We start from the raw sequence: 22,009 nt of genomic DNA, 5'->3' as shown, positions 1-22,009 counted from the left end.
TGAGTGAGCAGCCCAAAAGGAAAAAACCAACGGGGGAAACGTCTGCAGCTGCCAATTGTGATAAGAGAAATCTTCATTTTCGCGCGAAAATTTTGCCACCTTGCCTGGGGTTTCTGGGGTTTCTGGGGTTCCTGGGGTTTCCGGGGCTGAGGATGCGATTTCAAGTGGACTGCAGACCGCAGACGGTGGACCTGGGACTACGGGACTACGGGACTTGGCACGGGTAATCAACGCCATCAGCAGCTCGGGGAAGCAGCCAGGGCTCTGGGCCAACTCCGCGCTTATCAATTGTTATTAATCAAGGAAAAGGAGGCCCCTCGGAGGCCGGCAAACGAATGCAAAGAGCGCAAAGTTCGCAAATTTCATTTCACTTCACACTTGGCCAGTAGGAAGAAATGAGGCGGAGAAGTCTTAGCAGATCTGTTTTTGCGCCGTGTGTCCGTGTAAATAATCAACATTCTCATATCTTGGGGGCTCCCAAGCTATTCGTGATTTACTCGCCGAATCCACTGCTCTTTTTTGCCAGTTTCAACTTCGATTCCTGGCTCTGTTGCTGTAGTCAGCACCTCTTTTGGTTGTCTCTATGGGAACCCGGAGAGTAAAATTCCTTCGATCCGCGGATAAGCAATTTTGGTTCCTCTACAACCTTTAGTTGCTGCGCTCTTCTCGTCGCATTATCGCCCAATTCAAGCCAACAGGCTTCGGACAGAAGTTCCTTTTCCGAGCGAAACTAATTTAGTTCATTTGGTTCAACTCAAGTTGCTGATGTCAAGGGAAGGATCAGATTAAGAGCTTGCAGTTGTGGGAGTGGGAGAAGGCATACACTTGTGGTCAAAATAATAGCCCTTCAAGATCCTAGGCTTGTTTATTACTCACTTAAGTACGAGTATAGTATTGTAAGGTATCACAGCATCACGTAGCTTTCTGCTTTTCCTAAACTTAAGTCAGCAGTTCTATTATGTCCACCTCAACTGTATTTGTAGTCCAACCTATGTGGTACTATATCTCCGATCTATAGAAACCGAAACACAAGCCGCAGACAAAGACAGACGGCAGGCAATTCCTTGAAATCGCCCAAGTCAAAGTCTCTTTTTGATGTCTTAATTAAAAAACGTGCAAATGATACAAGGGACTGGGGCAGGGGCGGCCGAAGGGGGCTCCAAAAGGGGCGATCGTCTGGGCCCATGCACAGAGTTCAATGTTGAGCAATTGATGCAACTGTTGAGATGTGTTGCTGCTGTTGCCTGTGCTGCACTCGCTGTTGCTGCTGCTGTTGCTCTTGCTGCTGCGCTTGCTGTTGCATGGCGCGCTGATAACAAGGCAGCGGGTGGGGGCATGGAAATTGTCGCAGTACTTGAAAATTTCGTGTGAGCACGCTCAGCGCCGATTGTTTCTGGCTGCGGTGCTTGATCGCTTGATCAGCAGCAACACAAGCACAAGCACAAGCGCAGCAGCAACTGCTGTCGTCGGGCTGCAACTGCAACTGCAACACCAACACCAGCCCACTGATCAATTGCGATCTCGGCCGAACACAATAATGCTGCCTGTTGCTCCCACAATCTCATGTGCTGCTGCTACGGCGGCTGCGGCTGCTGCAAGGAGTTGCTGCCGTGCCTGCCACTGTTGCACAAATTTAAATTGACCCAAGTGCAAGTATGAATGTCGCTAATCTGCCATCGACTGTTACTGCAACATGTTGCTGCCGGGCTCATAATTTGCGTTTATTAAACAACCTGGCATTTGCACATTTGCATAAATGTCGCTTTCCTCGATTACCATCGGTCGATGGTGGAAATGGCAACAGCAGCAACATCGGCTGAACTACGACCGGCAGCAACATGGCACCGCAGCAACATTCGCAATTGCTGTAAACAAATCACGCTTTCTGCAGATCAATCAAGCACTGACAACTGCCCCAAGAAGTCACAATTCAATTGCGATGTTGCCCCGCCTGCGACTCCATTTCCTTTCGGGCCATTTTCCCTTATAGACACGACGGCAACAGCTTGTTTCTCTCGACTGTTTTACTGTTGCTGCTGTGCAGTTCGTGAGGGCAGCAGGGGGCGGTGGGGCGTGGCAAGTCCAAAATCGTGTCTGGCATTGTGTTGACTTCATTGCTCCGTTTTTCTTCCTGTGCTGATGACTTTTGATGTGTTCATCAAGCAATCACGACAACAGCAACAAAACGGAGCAGTAGGGCTTGGCATTTCTTTTCAGCACCAAATTGTAAATTAAAGAGGCGCGAAAATTGCCTGCAAGCTGTGTGAATGGGAATGGAATTCCCGAAGAGAGGGGAGCACGGCCAGTTCAGTTCACAAGCTGAAAAGGAGGCAACATAAAGGACCCCACAGCAAGAGTTGCCGATGGGGAGGGGCGCCGAAAAGGGGGCGACTTGCTAACAAGATGCGCGCAGTCAGCGACAACAGCAACAACAGGCAGTTAGCCAACTACAAAGCCAAAGGCCGCCAAGGAGTCCAAGAAGTCCAACTTCGAGTCCGAGTTGGGTGCCCGATTCAAGTCCCAGGCGGAGTTTTACTGCCAGCCTGTTTGGCAGCGCAGCAAAAGGGCCACGCAACCTGGAGAAAAGCAGTCGGCAGTACACAAAGAGAAATTTGGCGCTGATGCCAGTACTATTCATGGCGTTCAGCACGAATGCAGTGTAGCTGCAGCTGGAGAACCAGCTTATAAAGGCACAGCTAAAGTCTGGTACAGACTGGAACGATTCTTGCAGTGCACCTCCTGGACTGACTAACAAAGCGGCGAGTCAGACACATCATTACCTACCAATTAGGTCCAAAAAGTGTGTGCGTCTGTGTGGCGCAGGCCTTGAGCTGGGGACTGGAGCCGAAAGGAGGCCCAATTGTGGCCAGCCAAGACGATGGCCCAGGGCAGGGGGATGAGGCTGGGAGGATCGGAGGGCTGCTCTTCTGGAGGCTCCACTCGTTGGGTGAGTTGGGTAGGTCTTGGAGTGCGGAGGGCGGAGAAGTGCCAGATGGGAGGTAGCCAAGTGAGTGACAGCCAGCAAATAAGCCATAAATGCAGGGAGCATCCACCTAACGGAGGACAGCGGGCGATTCCGAGATGACGAAAGCAAAGTGCTACTAACAGCATGTAATGAACTCCGAAATTGTTTTTGAAATTCAAGGAGGTCTGAAGCCTAATCCTGGGAATTTGCCCCAACCTAAAACTCGACATTTAGCAGCCAATATTGCGCACACAGCGCTGACTTGACAAATCCTTCAGATTTGGCGTCAATTCGATTCATGCGCTGCGGCTGCTGATTGAATTTCGCACTGGATTCGTACAAATAAGCAGTCATCAGAAACAGCAGAAAAAAGTAAAGCCAAGAGCAATAGCAATCAGCATCATCAACATCAACATCAATGACGAGGGTCATTCGAGCGTTAGTTTAGCAGTCGGAAAACGGCCAAAAGCCAAGTACAAACAGCCATGAGCTGTGGGAAAATATCAGGGGTGGCTGGTGAAAGGGGTTAATGGAAATCCAGGTCCAACACAGATGACGAGCAAAGAAAAGGAATTCGCAGGATGAAAGGGCGACGTGCTGACATGCAGCTAATTGATTGACAGATGTGTGTCCCTGCTCCATGCGATTTCTCAATAAAGACCTAAATCGATTTAAGTGGTTAAAACGATACAAAAGGCTTTTGAAATACGACAGAAAGATTAAGTTAAGTGAAAGCTAAACGGCAGCTAGTTATGTATGCATGATCTAAAAAGCTAGCCACAAATGTAGAGCCATAGGCTTAATTGGTTCTTTGCTACATACGTGTATAGTATTTAAATATTGAAGAAGCTCTGCATTTTTAAGGAAATCAGTGCCAGTTTTGTCGAAATTTGTAGAAGAGACTTTAAGCCTAATGATTCATAATCCCCATAAGGCTTGAGGTTGCCCCTGAAGCGGCGGTCAAGCCATTAGAGCTCGACCCCAAGCTAAATTCAAATTTTATTCGGGAACCGAATCCCTTTCCACGGAATTCTATATTTTTGGGCGAATGATAAAGAGCTTTGTAATGCTTGCTATATATATGTATATAAAAAAATTACTGCATAAATCACACACGCTCCCACTCGCACACGCACATTTACGAGCCGCCCTCACACGACATACAAATTTCGGTTGTTGTATTAAAAATAATATCGTCGTCTGGTCGGCAAAGATAAGAAAATTTATCCAAAGGATTGCGTTTGGTGTTATGGCCACGGCAAAAAGTGAGACCAACCCCTGGTCCTTTCTCCTCCATTTGCGGACTCCTTTGTCTGCGCAACCGCAAGGACAAGGCAGAAAGGACTTTCCTTCGACTTGATGCGAGCATTTTATGGCCAAGGCCCCCAAGTCGAACTCATCATCATCATCATCATCTGAATCCAAGGGCCAAGGGCCAAGGGTCAGGAGGGGATGTAGGCAACAGGACCAGTGGCAGGACCACCAGCTGCGATCTGTGGCCAGCGATAAGGTGGAAATACATTTCATAAATGCCACGCCGCAAAAAGGATTACGAGGCTGCTATTTTAGCTATCCGACACAACGGAAAAATCACGAGATCACAAAATGAAGGGAATTATACAAAATATTAAAAAGGGCCAACCTTTTTAATCGTTGGAGTGTCAAGGAAAATTATTCTCAGACTAATAAATTGAATATCCCATCTTCACAAGTTCAAAATCCCCTCAAGTGTTGTGTTACAAGAACTTTTTCTCTGCGTGTGTTCTTTCTTTTCCTCTCAATATTTCATCGCAACCGAAAGGGAACCTCCACTCGGTGGCAATTTATTGTTAAAATAGTATAAAATGTATTTGCCCCTCGGAGAACCCGACACCACAGTTTTATGGATGGAAAAAAGCTATTCAGAGCTTTAAATACACAATCATAAATCGGGGAAATAGTGAGCACCAAACCTCTACTTTTTCACAGTTTTATAGTGCACTTACGCCAGCCCACATGTCGTATGCTTGATATTTTCTAGCAAGGATAAAGAAAGCGGGCTCAAACGAGGGGCAAGGGCTGTGTGTTGATGGAACGCAGCTGATAAGGTCGAGCGCCGTGTAATGGTTTTTTTTCGATTACCGCCGCTGTCGATGTTTTTGTTGTTGCACTCGCTTTTGGCCCGCAGCAATTGCAATGCTTCCCGCATAAACATGAGCCCCAAAAAATGGAGATAGGCAAACCTTGCGTCCCGCCCCTCGAAGCTCGAACCTTGTCAAATGATTAATTACATGCCGAAAAGCTATCTAACAATTTGACTCGCTGTCTGTGTGTGGCTCGTTTTGGTTCGGTTTTCGGTTCGGTTTGGCTGGATTGTCATTAAGCCAACCGCGCGGCCACAGAGGGAGACATAATAAAAAATTATGCCATAGATAAAATGCCATTAGAGAGGCTTGGGGTGGAGTGGGCAGCGAGGGGGTCACCACTTAGCGCCATTAGAAGGCAGCCAACAGCCAACAGCCAACAGCAGACAACACACTGCAGAGGAGCAGCCAACCAAAAAGCCAGGCCAAAAGGGGGAGAGCCAGGGCTGCAAGTATGCAATTCTGCAAGATAAGCCGAAGCATTCATGAATTTCATAGATAAAAACCAAACACACAGCGCTCACAGATACACAGATACAAGCACACACACACACACACACATATACAGGGCCAGGGAGATGCGCTTACAGTACATTGCACAGGAGCAACAACAACTGCGAGCGCCAAAAGTGAGCATCATCATCGCCAGATACACCATATATACACCAGATTCAGCAGCAAGTGAGGAAGAAATGCGGACGGAGTGGGGCGTTCGAACGGCAGCAAAGCCACCACAAACAAACAAACATCAAGGGGCGGACTCGGAAAAACCTGCAAGACACAAATGCAGGGTCAGATAGAACGTGAAATACCCTGCAGCGGAGATTTTGGATAAAAATTGCTAGGGGCACACGTGTCAAACAGATAAGTTTCAAACTCATTGAGTAATTTAATTATCCCATTTATTTGCATACTGAGCATATTAATGAACCTTTTTAATCATTTTTCGTAGACCTTTTTCTCTCGTAATCTCCCATAAGAAAGCCAAAGTCAAGGATCCCGCAAGTGACCACAGCACCACATCCAAGCCAGCCGAGTGGAAAGTGCGGCAATCCCAATCATTGGCCAAAAAGTGGGAAATACTGGGAGGAGGGCATGCCAAAGGAATACCACACGCTTCGCCCCACCATGTTGTTGGCTGACTGGCCAACTGGGCTCTTCGGCCGCTCGGCGTCGCCATGGAGTGTCAACAGCCAGATAAAGATTAGCCCAGACAAACGCCCACTTTTTAGGCGAACTGTTACGCCCACTGGCCACTCGAGCGCACCCCGATTCCCCCGTTCCCGGTGCCATCTGGCCTTGGTGTACCCGTGTTCGTATGCTGGAAATCTTTCACTGACGCAGCACAAAAAGCGCCACGTGGAAGGGCTGAGATTTAGAGGGGCGAGGGAAGCCGGACGGAGGCAGGATGGGATGCCCTGCTCCAATTGCCGCCAGTTTCGGGGGATTATTAATGATGAATGCTCGAGATGGCAGCGAAATGGTGCGGAATGTCGAGCCAAAAAGCGCAGGAGCGGAGTTGAGGTTTTAGATAACGGACTTAACTGTCCAATGTATTATGGGATAATCTAGAGATTCATTGTTGGAGGTTGGAAGCAAATAGCGGATGTGTAAGTTTTGAAACTCCATTCGCGTTTTATTAGCAATAACAACGATGCCTTGCGAGACATCAGCACGGAATATTAATTAGGTGAGCCCAAACCCTCACCAAATAAGTAATTGCAAACTAGAGCTGTCCAGATAAATTCCCATAAAGTCCCATACACTTGGCGATAATCCTCGGGGCTTATACCCATTCGTTATCAACTGAAAACATTCAATTCGGAGACTCGGAGAGTCGGAGAGCAAAGCGACAGACCGCTCCTGGCCAGCCAAGAAGGGTTGAGGTGGCCGGGTCAGAGACATCGTCTCAATGACGTTGACATTGCTGATGATTATGAAGTGATATGAAATTGATGCCAATGATGTCGGAGTGAAGTCAAAATTCCGCCCAAGGGGACGGGCGGAATTGGCCAAGGGGTTACAAATAATAAGTGCGAGCGAGAGCCAGACCCGACCCGTTGTCATTTCCTGCAGTCCATCGAAGAGACTGAAACGAGGGTTGTGGCCACCCTCCAACCTCCATCCTCCATCCTCCACCCTCCTCCCCCTTTTCACGAACGGGTTTAGAGGGTCTGAGGTGTCAGAGTCACAAAAACCGCAGGAGGCCAAGGGGAGTGGAAACAGTGCCACTGCACTGATAAAAATTGTATTAAATTAGAGAGCTCTCGTCTTCATCGTTTTCTGGATTACATTTTTATTGGCAGAGTATCAGCAGCGAGCAGTCAAGGCCAGGGATGGGTGGAAATTACTGGGTCTACCCACATCGGGATTTATTATTTATTATTGGGCATTAACGGGTTATGTCTGTCAGAGGGAGACAGCCATAGACAGAAAGGGATGGGGACACTCGCCTGTTTCCTGCAGTCGAACAGATAAGAATTTATTTTTTGGCGTTGGCCCATTTCGTTTAAGCTGCAAACTTATCGCGAATTGAAGGGCGGACAAAAGGACAACGGACAACGCACAACGGACAGGCGACAGGATGTGCCCTACTTTGAGGAGGATTTTCCTATGCATACATTTATATCTAAAGTCGCCTTACCTCCGCTGTCGACGGTCATCTCTTCTGTGGTATCGGAACAATCACCTGAAAGCAGAGATAGACGTTAGTTGGATGTGATAACGAGGTTTGCTTGTTCATGTCAAAATACTTTTAAGTGGAAGCTTAAATACTTAGGTGGTAGTTTGAAGCGAATACGGGATACTATGTTGGTGAAAATGAAAATGCATATTTCGCAAGTGAGTGATAGTGTATATCGCAAGAATAAGCATGAGGCAGGTTTGAACTTTATGCATAGTCTGGACTAATAGTTGCTGATATATATCGCAGATAGTTCCAGCCAAATGGCTTTACTTTAAAAGCGATAATAATTGCTGCGAGGGCCGCATTGTTTGCTTTTGTCCACCCATTCTCTGTTTTGCCCAGTATCTCTGCATCTTTTTCTGTTGGCAAAGTTGAGTTTACTACGCACAGTAGTTCAGTAGTTGGCTGGTTCGTTGCGAGGCCGGTGTCCAAGCCTTCACTCCACTCGATTAAACTACAGTACCCGGAGTACCCGAAGTACCCAGAGTACCCAGTACGGAGTACCCCCTCCCTACACATCGCACTCCGCTTTGTGTTGTTTTTCTCATTTTGATTATATTTCGCTGATTATTCACTTCAAGGAATTATAATAACAATAATAACAACAATCCGCAGAATTCCTTCGTTTTAATTCAGCTCCTCTGCTCTGCCTCTTCCTCTACTTCGCTCGCCGCAGATCGTAGATAGCGCAGCACACACAGATACTCGTACTCACAGATGCAGATACATATGAGCCGGGCCAAACTGAGGCCGTGGAATGAATGTGAAGCCACACAGCGCAGATAGGCGACTGATAAGCAACTGAAAGCTGGCTGCCATGGACGCGAAATGCGGACTTGGACTTGGACTACAGTGTCGGACAAGTCGGACAGGCGGGAATGGAACCTCGTCCCCTCATCCCCTCATGCCCTCTTCCCCACGCTGGCTTTCGGTTCCCTTCTCAGACAGGGTCCAAAGGCTGGCTTCGATAGCAATTGGCGGGATTTTAAGTTTTTGCAGTCCTCCCACACATGACGTGCAGGTTGATTCGAGGCTCTACGGAATTGATAAACTAGGCTTAAATGAAATTCTTTTTTTATGTAAGAGCAACACTCATAATTTTGTAAAAATTTTGAGTTCATGATTGTAATTGTCATCATCTTAATCGCTTGTTATACGATTCCGGCGAAATCAAGTAAGTAGTCGAGGTACTTTGCTACATGGTTGTTTCACTGGATTTCATATACAAATGCCAGATTGGAATTTCAAGAATTTGACAATATATGTTGCAATATTTGCCTTAAATATAAAATATAGTATAAATATCCTATCAAATTATAGCATTCCAAAGAGAATGAATAATTTGTTTACATCTCAATCAGATAGGTTGTAAAATTGTTTTGTGAAAAATATAATGTTACAAAATAGAACTAGAGTTTATGCATACTCGTATTTTGTCCGTTTGAATATTTCTCACCTCTATTGCTGCTAAGCATTGTTTTCCTATATGTGTATAGTAATCCACTTGGCAAATAATCCAGGTTTACCGGTGGCTCCTTCACTTTCTCACTTGCACATGTTTCAGCTTTCGGTTTGGGCCGTACTTAAGCGGCAATTTTGTTGTCACTTCCCGTGGGAATTTTCTTGGACTCACTCACTGTAATACAATTATTCAAATTCTCGTTATGACGAACGTGCGGTATCGTATTGTAGCTCTTAATCCCTCGAACCGCTGTCAATTTGGAATACCGCGTACCGCTCGTGGTTGCTGCCTGCTCCGCGTTTCACAGCAAACTGAGACTCGGACGACCGGCTGAGTGCGGCAGTGAGTAATGAAATTTTCGTGCGCCGCTGTGAGATACAGATACAACCGATACAGATACCGAGCGAGCCAAACCGAGCGGCGATGCGATGACGACGCAGCACAGCTGATGTTTGTTGATGCCGGGACGCCGGGCCAAAAGTTGTTTATCTTTGGGATTGGAACTGGAACCGGGACTCGTACTGGAATTCGTATCAGCAGCCGAGAAACTCTCTCGCTCGTCGGTCGGTCCGCTGCCAACTGAAATAAGATATTGTGCCGGAGCGGGGACAAGACGAGACCTCTTAGCCGAGACTCTCTGCTGCGGTCGACTTCCTTCGCTCGCCTCGGAATTATTCGAAACAAAAACTGATAAAGCACTGATAAGGAGCGCAGCGCGGCGAGCTCTGCGCTTAGATAACATCGCAGAAACAGAAACAGAACCAAAACCAACCAACCAGCCAACCAGCAGCGAACGGATACACAAACACTGAGGCACCGAGCGAACACCCAACACCGAGCACAGCAGATACAGATACAAAGATACTTTCAGAGAGGGTGTGCTTGTGTGGGTCTGTGCGCGAGGGAGATGCTTTTCAGCGATATCGCGTCTACGGCTAATGGAATTCTGATTATTGCTTAGTGATAAGCGTTTTGTGTTTAATTGTATCTCTGTATCTGTATCTGAATGCACCGAGCGAAATGGGGTGCGCAATTAGGTGAAATACATATTTCCATTGTAAAGACGAACAAATTCATAAAATTCAAGAAAATGTAAATTTTCAATAGAAATTATTTTGGAAAAAGGCTGATCAACACTTTAGCTTCACTTAAGTTGTGAACCTAGAATTAAAGTGTTTTTGTTTTTTTGGTACAGTGAGATCTCGTACAGGTCTCCCCATCGGTTATCATTCACCTCCTCCAGCCGCATCCACATGGCCATTTCTATCTGCATCTCCATCAACTCTCCATCATCATTCTGCAGCTTTTGGCTCATGGGGCTTTTGTTCGGCGTTTTCTCGGTTTGGTTTTCCTTCCGCGCTTATCGCTGTTATAAGATCTATTTTTATGTTGCTTTTGCTACTCTTTCTCTCGCTCCTTCCTGGCACTCCCCATCTACATCTCAACCGACCTCCGCCTCTGATTCCTATCGGCGTTTGGTTTATTTCCATTTCCCTGGCAACTTTGCAGATGCAAAAAAATGTTTTCTTCTTTCCCAGCGATAACAATCTCCTTCTCATCCGCTCTCTCTCGTTTTGCTCTCTGTAATCAGCTGTTGCCAGCATGTTGCGCATGCGTTGTGGCCTAGCGTCATGGCTAAACATATATATGTACATATATATTGGGATATACGAGTATCCACGAAAAACCAACCCATCACCCTCCCCCTGCGGGTTTTGTTGTTGTCTGCTGGCTGCCTTTGCGACGATTATCTCGTTTGCCATTGTTGACTTTTAATTAGATTCATTAAACGTGCCGCTTGCCGCTAACTCTCTTGCAACCCCCTTCGCTTAGCTCATGGACTCGAGGCTTTCGATACGTCTTTCAGATACCCTAGATACCCAAAATATACTCGTCAACCCAGGGGCGCATAAGGCCAGATTAATGGGAAAATTAATTTTTTAATGTCTGACTATGGTTTAAAAATGACTTCCGGCTTTCACTTGAACAGGGTATTCGGTTTTCGTTACTCCCTGCCTCAGAAGCTTTAGCCTTTCTTGCCTGCTTATGTGTTAGATTAAATTTTCAGCAGTTTGTGGGTGTTTTCTGTTTTTTTTTTTTTTTTGTGCCTTTAGCTTATGCAGCGATAAACACTTCATGCGTGAATATCTGCAAAAGGTTTTTGATAAATGCGACCGCTGCGGTTGCTTTGCGTTGCTGTTGATGTTGCTGCTGGTTGATGTTGCTTGTTGTTGGGGTGATGAACTGCCAGATCTAGCCCTCTCTTTTCGCCCGTTTTTGCCATCTCTTTTTGGCTCTGGCAGAAGCAATTGTTTTGCAATTATGTTGCTACAAGTCGGTACACACGATTGCCTCTGTGTGCGTCTGTATCTATGTGTAACATTGTTGTTACGTGCTCATTTATTGACATAAATATGAACAAATGCGACAGATTAACGTCTGCTGATTGCACTACGTCGAAAAAACTTTTTCAAGAAAATATGCTTAAAATACGAAGCAACAATAAAAAGAGCTGTAGCCAAAGTAAAGTAAAATACCGCACGGAAAACTAAAACAATAGTTAACATTCTTTGTAAACCACTCCTTTCATAATAAAATAACCTTATTTATCCTAAGGCATATACAAATATTATTTTATTATTTATATTTCCTGATTGAATCCCCGTTTATGTTTCAGTGTGTTTTCTGCAATTCCAAGTGACGCAGCACTTGGAGGCACTCCCCCGCTTCCCTGCCGTTATTCCTCTGACCTCGATGCCCCTTTCCACCACACACACACACACACACACACACACACACGAAATAACAAAAAAACAGTCCGCTGAGAGCGCAGATGCAAGCGAGTTGATAAGAGATCCTCACGCTGATAAAAAGCAAAAGCAGCACACACAGTTGTTGCTTATTTTTGGGGTTATTTCTACTTCTGCTCTGAAGCCTGGCTCTAGTGCCGTCTCTCTCTAGGCGTATATCTCCATCTCTCTTTCGCTGTCCGTCGCTTTATTTCATTTCGTTCGCTTTTCGGGTAGATGCATCGTTAAGATTAGCACAGGCAGCATTTGTTGTTGTTGTGAAAAAACATTTATCATGAAATAAATCTACTTAAGTTTTGTTTTTTCGTCTGCGTTTTTCTCTTCCCCATCTACATCCCCCTCTTTTTTTGGGGAGCAGTCTTCGTACAGAGAAATGCCTATAATTGGTTCAATCATATTTAATTACAGTACTTGATTCAAATTAGGTTATCAAACGAGTGTATGGAAATGAAATATTTTCAAAGTAAAGTAAAATACACTTCAAAAAATTATTTCTCTCTGTGCATACAATGTTGATGTTGTAACTTGAAACTCGCACATTACTATAAGCGGAAAAGAGGTTGGGGATCGGTCTTATATAATCAATGGGGTTGCCCAACTCATTTCCACCGAAAAACCCAAAAATTGTTCAACCTTGGGTTGGCTCCGTCCGTCTCTTTCGCTCACGTCGCCTTTCGTCTCTCTCCCACACAGCAGGTGCTGAGCTGCTGACAGTTTCGCTTCCCATTTCCTCTCCACATTGAATTCACCCTTGGAGCCTGCATATTTATGAAGTCTGGCAGATAAGCGATGACTTCATTGTAGCGAAATTAAATCAATTAACATAAGCCAAGGTGCGAGCTAAACCACCGACCCCAGAGCCACCCACTCGCCTCCCCTTGGGCACTTATCTCTGTTCCCCAGCCCGCGCTGCTTCTCCTTCCCTTTTTGGGCTAATCTAGCAATCAATCAAAGTGATTTAAATTTCATACCGCGTATCCGTACCACCACCGCACAATTCAAAATCACGGCTTGGGTTGAGCACGAAATACGAAGTATATTTCTGTGAATCGCGATTAAGAACTCAACTGGGAGCCAGACTGAAGTCTGAGGTGTTATCCCTGGGAAACAGACAGAGACTAATAGTAGAAGAATGGAACAGGATTACGAATAAGATCCCACAAAACTTTTGTTTATCCAGTATGCAGACTTATTAATAATAAAAAAAAAAACTATTTGATTAATTTCTCTACCTGCATGTGACTCATTTATCCGTCACAGATCATCAATCTTTTATGGCCGGGTTCCTTTGTTTCCTAGTACCCGATCCTCATCTCGAGATGCGTATTTATGCCCCTGGGTAGTACGGAGCCCAGAGTGACTTGCTTTATTGACCTCCTTTCTGGGCCCGTGGCTACTCCACCGCTCCGGAGTTCGACTCCATGTTTCGAGTTCGCTAAGTGGTCATAAAATATGCTTAATGAATCAGGAAGCCGCCTCTATGCGGGTGCCACTGGCAACTGGCAACTGGCAACCCTTGCCCCTCGCCGGTTGGCTTATAGACCACGAACACCCCACCCTGCCGTACTTCCCTTTTGGTCCGTCGTAAAACTCCTTATCTGGGAGTTTCGACTGTGACTTCGGCTTCTCAGTCATCCGTTGGTAAGTGCGAGATTAAAATATTGGATAAAGCGGCAGCAGAAATGCATGGCGGGCATGGCGGGCATGGCGATAACGAGTGGAAATGGAAACGTTCCTTGGTCGTTGTCGCCGCTCTTTCAAAAATATTTCTACGCTATCGACAGCGCCGCCCTGTTTTGAATACTGGCTCGACTTGAGGCTCGGTTTCTTGGGTAAGTGAGTGATAAACACGAGTTATCGCATCAATTAGTTCGGCGTCAAGTTGACGTCGTTAAAACCAGCAAAACAAAGCCCCCAGGCAGCTCGACTCATTTTCGATTTTACCCAAAAGAGAGTCGCTCGCATTTGAATGGGAAGGCGAAAGTCATGCCGAAATGCCATAAAACCAGAGTCAGCGGCCAAGTCGCGGTCTGCGTCCCTTTTTGGCCTACGGATTGCCGGCCAACAGAGTTGGCTAAATTGGCTAAGAAAACTTGAAGGTATGGTATACTTGTCACGTACAAGATCTCTAGAATAAGAGCTAAAACACATAAATTATCTGATATTTATAGATATCTGGTTTTGACCATAAATGAAATGGAAGTATTAGATTATACAATTCGCAGTTTGGAAGACTTGCATAGTGCGTAAAATATTTTAGCCAAATCCACACTGGCAGCACTGATGCCCAAGTCGACTTTCGATACAACGACGTTGACGAGAGTGTCAATGATCCTATAACCGATATTGAGACAACGTCGCCGCCGTCTTTTTTCTTTCTCCCTGCCAGACCCTGTAACATTCGCTTTGTCTCTGTCCGTCGCCGTACGCAAATTGTGCTGGAAAGTGGCTTGTAAAACATTAAACGATTCTGGTCCAGTCGCCAGTCAGCAAATGAGCAAGTGACGCCACCAAGGAGCTGTGTGGGAGGGCCGAAGTCGGATTCCATTCAGATGCAGGTAGAGATGCAGATACAGCACACGCCAAAGTCCGGGCTAATTGCCAGGGTGCGTCTGTCCCTGTCGAACCCGCCCATTAGGCCTCCTTCTCTCTCTCTCTCTCTCTGGCCCACAGAGGCTGTCTCTCTCGCCTCCTTGGTCCTGTCAACGGCTTCCACAGTGCGTCAAAAGATCTCGAGTGGATAACGATGACGATGAAGCTGAACTGCCGGCGACGACGTCGGTTATCGCAGCCGGAAGTGCCATCATAAAAGGAAGGTGCAATAAAAATATTTTACACGCCTGCCGTCTCTCTCGCACCCACGGCCACCATTGCCTTCTCCCTCTCTTTCTGCCACTTCAATGGGAATACCTCTTCTGGGTGCCTGCTTGATCGGCTCAATTGGCGAGGAAGTGGCTGCCAGTTCGCAGACTGTAACGAATTGGGCAATACACTTCCTCGTTGGGTAGAAGTCAAGGTGAGGCACATTTGAATGCAATGGTTTCCAAAAAGTTGCGATCAGGTAATAAGAGTGAAAGCTGTGAGTTATAAGATCGGCTTTTTATTGCATCCGGGAAATGAACTTCTAAAGGGTCTCATATAGTTGACATACGACTGACTCAATCTGAGGCCACTTTCCCCTGATTCACTACCGATTCTGATTTCTACACACATGCATGTGACAACGGCGACGACGAAGGCCTCATCGGAAATGTTGCTCAATGCAGCCTTATCAGCTGGCGTTCCTCGAGCTCCTTCCCTGTTTCCATTGTCGAGGGCTCCTGCTCCTTTTCCTGTTCCTGTCCTCCATGTGCGTAACTATAAGAGGAGATATCAGGGCGCGGGAGGAATCGTTTCGAGACTGACTCTGACTCTGACTCATGCCCGAAAAGTGTTTTTGGGTCGCACCATAAAATCATAGCAGTTTATGACTGCGTCCTCTGCCCCCAAGGCTTCCCTCAAAAGACAACTCATCATCAACGCCCCTCTGTCCATGGAAGCCAGTAGGAGATTCTCATCAGCGAAGGTTGTGGTCAAATAAAAGAGCATTTGTCCTGCGTAGTAAATGGCCCGCCCAAAAGGGGAGATCAAGGTTCAACTTTCGAGGATAATAACAATTTTCGTAAATTACAAATTACTTATGAGGGGGCTGGGTTCTATTTGTGTGCGAGTAAGGGAAATGACCTTTATCACTGTGAGCGCTCCATAAAAATCTGTTGCTGTCAGTCAACGGTACAAATTCAAGAATATATTTAAATACCTCAGGTGTTTTTAAATTGTTATTTATTCCAATCTTGGTCCGTTCGGAAGGTGACTCATTTAGTTACTCAAATAAATTTAATTTGACAGTTCTATACATTTGTCCCCGGTTGTAAATAAGTCATTTTCATGAAAGCAAACTCGGACACGCACACACATAAATCGCTTATCCTTTATCCTGTTGCTTGTTGGTGTGTGTGCGGTTGGGGAAGCGGGTGTGGTGACTGGGTGACTGTGACTGGGCCAGGATGATAAATCCTCACCCGACTCTGCGGCCAGTGGACTGCAGCCGGCTAAATGACAAACTGCAAGGAGGCAGGTCCAAAAACAAAACACGAGTTCACGCAGGACAACGCGCTGATAAGGAAAATTGCGGGGCCAGTTGGGGAGTGGAGTGACTCAGACTGTTTGTCTCAGTGTAGCGAGCGAACCATTAAATTGACAAAATACCAACACTGCGGGGGAAAGTGTGGCGCTCAACCACAAAAAGGACATTCCTCAGAGTTGAGAGAAAAAGCGAGAGCCAGATAGGAGGCAGCGCCATATTTTATATTTTACATTCTTATCGCAAAACTCTCACTCAGCCATTCCGTTTGGGCTGGAGGTTAAAAGGGGATGGTGGTGCTGAAGCAGGCCACCCAGAGAAAGGGAGAAAGATATGGAGGCAGCAGGAGAATCAGAGAGGGAGAGAGAGAGAGAGAGAGAGAGAGAGGGAGAGAGAAAACAGTAGCTGGAGAACTGATAACACCCGCGCTAATGGGACCAAACAATGCCAAACGGAGCAACGCAGCAGAACGACACAGAAGCGATGCACACAACCACAGACCCACCAACCACCACCTACCACCTCCCACTGCCCAATGCCCCACCCACTTCGCCACAACAAGGACACACAACACGGCAATAGCAACAGCAACAGCAACAACATCGAGAGGAGTAGTCCCACCCAAAACTGGGCTGGGCCGTCTTATCTATGGCCATCAATCAGGCGAGCAGCGAGCGGCGATAAGCAAAAAGATTTTAAATGGAGTGCACACAGCCAACGGGAGAGAAGGAGAGGAGAAGGAGCGCGGGGCGGAGAGAGATGGGGATGTACACTGAACGAAAGAACTGCATTATATTCTGCATTTTGGATGGATGACCTTGATCTGATTTCGGTTAGCTTACACACAGGATTAACTACACTTGCTTCTAATTACAATGGAAAAGTACAAGTACAGGTTGAATGTTGAAAGCAACTATTTTAATTTCAGAGTTAAAAAATTCCACAGTTTTGGTAAGTTGTGCCAAATTATCGTTACCCAAACAAATGCACATTTAATATATACATTCTTTTCCAAGTGTGCCCCACTTTCCTCGCCCCGCCAATGTCAGAAGCGCATCGCTGGGCGGGATTGGGTGGCAGGGTTTTGTCCTACGACTGCTGGCAGAGATAAGCGAAGCTCAAACTGAGTGCAGACAAAGGGAGCGGGGGGCGGCTGGGGGCGGCTGGGGGCGATAGTTCCTGGCCATGCCAGGTGATGCTACCCACTGTTGTACCCCAAGCCAACCCAAGCTGGTGATTCAGTGAATTTCATTTTCTGCTCGCGGCCCACGAATATTTTCACTTGCCGTTGGTGGCGTTGTCGTTATCAGTGCGCCCAGCTCTGCTCCAGAGGATGTGAGGGGGAGGGAAGGCCGCGGAAGGCAGGACACTGAAGGCAGTTGCTTATCGCACACACACACAGGAACAAGTGGGTCGACTGGTGTTAACCATACGCCAGAAGCATCCGAGCAGCATAAAGCAATCGCGGCAGCAGGACAGAAACAATGACAACCAGTTGACAACCCTTCTGTCCAGCTCCCAACCCCCCACCCCGCCCATTACGGCCCCCACCCCATTGTAATCAAGGCCCTTTCAGTGTTGGAAAATGCGCAATTTTGCATTGAATGAAATGAAATTGTTAAATGAAATGATTCGCCTCTCATTGAAGGGTGACGCTTTTATGCATTCACCAATTGATTTCAGCCACGCCCACACTATCAGCGCACGCCCCACGCCCACGCCCCACGCCCCTTCGCTCTAGCGCCTTTACTTAATTAACTGAAGTGAAAATGGCGCCTGCATGGAAACTGATAAACAAACATTTTTCGGCCTCGATGGCAGGACCAAAAGACCCAGGAAAATTCCCATTGTGGCCAGCAGAGGGATAGTGGGGCAGTAGGGGTAGTTCCACTGCTTATCGCTGTGTTTGGAATGTGCCAAGCCATTCGAGGCTCGACATCCAGGCAGCAGCAATGGAGATAAGGCAGCCGAAACAGTAGAAAGCGGGGAATAGGAGCATTAACACCCGGCTAGTCCTAGCTCTATGTTCCGGTGGCGGTTGGTGGGGTGGTGTTCGGGGGCTGGAGGGTCCCGAGGTCCTGTTCGTTGCGTGTGCGATACCAAAAATACAAAAATACACAGAAACCCAGGTGCGCGGGGTCGGGAGGGGAAATCACTTTTGAGGTAAGCCAACTATACGAAAAGTCCATGTTATCTAAAGGGGCGGGCGGGCGTAACTCGAGTTCTGAAATTCTCGAGTTCTATTGTAGGCAGGTGCTCCCTCTAGCCCGCTTTCAAAATAATACCTTTTCTCGCACCCCAAACACATCAAATTAGGAGAAAGGAATATTCAATAGTAGTGCAAAAATAGCTTAGTTCTCATTTCTGCCTTTGTAGATTCTAAACCTCACCTCTTTTGAGCCAGGAACACTTTCCACTGTGCATCCTTTTCGTTCTGTGCTCTTTTTGCGCGCACACACACCCAACTCCGCGAAATGCGTTTGTGTGTGTGCCCCGGTGTGTGGCGAAACAGGAGCGCAGGAACCCAGGAATCGGCTGGCAGATACATTTGTATCTGTATCTTGCAGCTGCCGAAGCTCATTGTGTGCGTACTTTTTGGCGCCTCCGCCTCGCTTGTTGCTCGATTGCTCGGTTGCTCTTGTTCTTGCTCTGGTTCTTGCTCTTGCTCTTGCTCTTGGCCACGCGCTGTTTGGCAAATACTTGGCTGACCCAGATTACGCAATCGGCCAGGCCCAAGGAGATATGCATGACGGCGGGGTCAGGTGTGCCGAGATAAAGTCTCCGTTCACTCGCCTGCTGCTCCGATATGAGCTCTGCATACCCCCGACTATAACCCGCCACAGGAGAGGGAAAGAGAGGGTCCGAGGGGAAGTTCTTTGATAGCTATGGCTCTGCAGAACAGCACGTGCAGCATTCGCGAATTCATAAACACCGGCCGAGATTAGGCGGCGAGCTCAGCTGTTCCAGCTTATCAATGGGCTGCCTTATCGCAAGCTGCAGCTGCAGCACAGTATCGCAACAAGGTGCATTGCACAAGAAAACTGAACAAGAACAAGAAGCTCAAAAGCAGCTGAAGGTAAATGGGATAATTAGATAGACGGCACAGAGGGAACCAACAACATCCATATTGCCAGAAGGTGGCATTGAATTTTCTATATAACTAGCTATTCTAACTTCAATTATACAGGTGGAAAATGCTTGTTTTTCTTCTTTTAATGATTTTTAAGTAAACAGACATTCAATATTTTTCGCATGTAGCTCTTTCCAATTTCTCCCTGCGGCCGCCAATTTGGCTCGCTGTGAGCCACATTTAATGATGATTGCCTCTGATTGATAACATTTATTGCGATTCACATTCCGTTGCCCTTTACACCCCTTGTTTTCTGTCCAACATACATATGTATCTTCTCGTTAATTTTTGGGTTGCAAAATTTTGGTTTATTTTTGGGGGCTAGTCGCTGTGGTCGATGCCAACTGCTGATAGCTCTGATGGATTCTTTGATGATAGGCGTTGCTTCTTTTCCTATTGACAGCAGGCAACCATACCCCCATACCATAATTAGTGCCTGAATATTTCATCAGTCGATTCGAGAAAGTTAGGCACATGACAAATTAGAGAAATCATTAAATGGTCTAGTTGTTTATCGCGAGTTGGTCGGCAAGAATATTCCAGTTCTCTGGGAATAAGGATAGCCTATCGCTTTTACCATAGTTTACTACCAACCGAAGATCAGCTTACTGCATTTCCATTAACTCCTTTATTCACCTTTCGTCGGGTCGCTTAGATCCAGATCCAGTTACGATCCAACTGAGGTCCATCCAAGTCTCGTTATGGGCGCCGTAAAGCTGCACGGTTTCCAATTTAACGGAGATAGGGGAATATACGAAATGCGATTTCATTTACGACTCTGAGCCATAACTTATGCACATATTTGTGACTTTATTTGGGTCCCAGCCCCTCCTATAACTTGATTGGGGTGTTGGATTACGATTACGCATGGAGAGGTATTGAGTATCGCTTAATATTGATGAGGCTGCTGTGGGCCAGAGATGCGAAAGGTAATGGGAATCCAGTTGGCGCCCCATGACTAAATAACTAAATGTGCCATGCGAGCAAACAGAGTCATAAACTTCTGCTTTATGACCATGGCAAGCGCACACTCTCGAACACAGGGGCTCACCTATACCAACATAATCAGCTACAGTTGCGGCCAAATTTATAGGGCTGAACCATAAGGGCTTGGATAATAGAAACCTTGGGAGGCGCTGATCTGATCTCTTCCTGTAGTGCTATCAGTTCAAAATTAATGAATTATTCATTTTAGTAAAACCAATTGTACCATCTGGTATATATTTTTGGACACAGTCAGACCTCGGTGGGTTCTATCGGGCGAATAACGCGCTTAGGGCTATATATCGACAATCGGTAGGTTAGGATCGTCCCTTTCCTGCCCTCCTATCCCTATTACCTCCCCGAACAGCCGAAACGAGTTATCGCTTAGTTGGCATCTCTTTCCCCAACCCACAACCCCACCACCCCACACCCCCCAATCCACACTTTCAATGCTACCAGCAGGATATTTGCCAATAAAAGCAAAACGAGAACTTTTTATAGACACGCACACACACCAACACAGTTGGGAGCACACAACCTCACCATTTGGGGCAGAGCTTATCAATCAATCTTAATTAATCACAAGCAAAGATCGCATAAAACCGAAAGGAATGGAGCAGGAGATTGTGTGCATGCCACACAGGTGCCCGAATCGAAAAAAATACAAAATGTTCGTCATCGTCGGCTACAAATCGATGAGCAAGCAAAAGCCGCCGTTGTTGGTTTTCAGTTTCGGTGTAATAAAGAGATATAGTTCTGGTTTGGAATTGGGCTCTAGTTCAGTGAAGCCAGAAATCACCCTATAAAAGCTTATAATTTATTGAAGTACTGCTTTAAAAAGTATTAAACGCTTATGAAGTCCCCGTTTGTTTGAGTGCTCAAATGGGAAAAGCAAAAATGAAGGAAAACAATGGATATCATTTAAGCACAAACGTCTACACATTCACATACATGAATCTCTAACTGAAGAAAAGTTGCTCGGTATTGATTTGCGTTCTCGTTCCCTTACACTGAGCCAAATAGTACCTTTTTGGAATATTGGAAATTGGAAGTGCAATAAACAGAGATTAAATGTTTCGAGCATTGTTTGAATATTTATACACAGTTTATATTAAGTATTTTCTTTGGTTATTGATCTCTTATGAGCCTTATGAACCTTATGAGCCTTATGGTGGCTTTTTCCGAGTGTTCCTTATCTTATTCTGGAGTGAAACAAAAGGCAAAAGCAGCGCATCAAGGTATTCCTGCTCTGTGTTTTCCCTGCCCCCGCTCCCTCCTACTCCTTCCCACTTTTGCCACACCTGCCCCAGTTTTTCTGGGTGAGCCGAAAGCAAACGGACTTTTATCAACGGTCGCCGTCGCCGCCGCCGTCGCAGCGATAATGAAGACGCCACAGCGCCATCAGTTTTGGAATAAGGAACATCAGCGGATTCCGCTTCCCCTCGTTTAACCTGCCCCGCCCCTGGAACAGTTCCACCAACAAAAGCCGCCGCCGTCTTTGTGGTTTTGCCTTGAAGCGCCACTCGAGCGCCACTTAGATGAGATGTCTTGATGTCTTGGCGGGGATATCGCCATACCCCCACTGCCCCTAACCCCCTTAACCGCCAGTGCCCCTTTGGCTTATCGCTGCCAACGAAAAAGAAGAAAATTTTCATTAAAATGATTTATGGAAATGCAAAGCCTGTTCGATTTGGATCGGAATGTGCGTATATAGCAGGCATCTGTG

At 46.4% G+C, this 22,009-nt stretch overlaps 1 protein-coding gene across 2 annotated transcripts in view; it reads right to left on the bottom strand.

The window, feature by feature from the left end:
- LOC6540824 (zinc finger protein ush) overlaps positions 1-22,009 on the bottom strand; it is a 61,826-nt gene that overhangs the window by 7,431 nt on the left and 32,386 nt on the right. The window contains exons 1-2 of one of the 2 annotated variants that reach the window (XM_001968144.3): positions 9,231-9,995; positions 7,733-7,777 (exon numbers count right to left, since the gene is read on the bottom strand). In XM_001968144.3, coding sequence (XP_001968180.1) covers positions 7,733-7,777; positions 9,231-9,249 — 64 coding nt within the window. In that variant the 5' untranslated portion in view covers positions 9,250-9,995. Of the gene's footprint in view, positions 1-7,732; positions 7,778-9,230; positions 9,996-22,009 lie in introns of those variants that run through there. The other variant, XM_015159764.2, reaches the window with a different exon arrangement.

This window comes from Drosophila erecta, unplaced genomic scaffold (assembly GCF_003286155.1).
Source record: "Drosophila erecta strain 14021-0224.00,06,07 unplaced genomic scaffold, DereRS2 tig00000055-arrow-pilon, whole genome shotgun sequence".
NCBI lineage: Eukaryota > Metazoa > Arthropoda > Insecta > Diptera > Drosophilidae > Drosophila > Drosophila erecta.
Note: the sequence above shows the minus strand (reverse complement) of the source record. Positions and strands in the feature narration are given on the sequence as shown.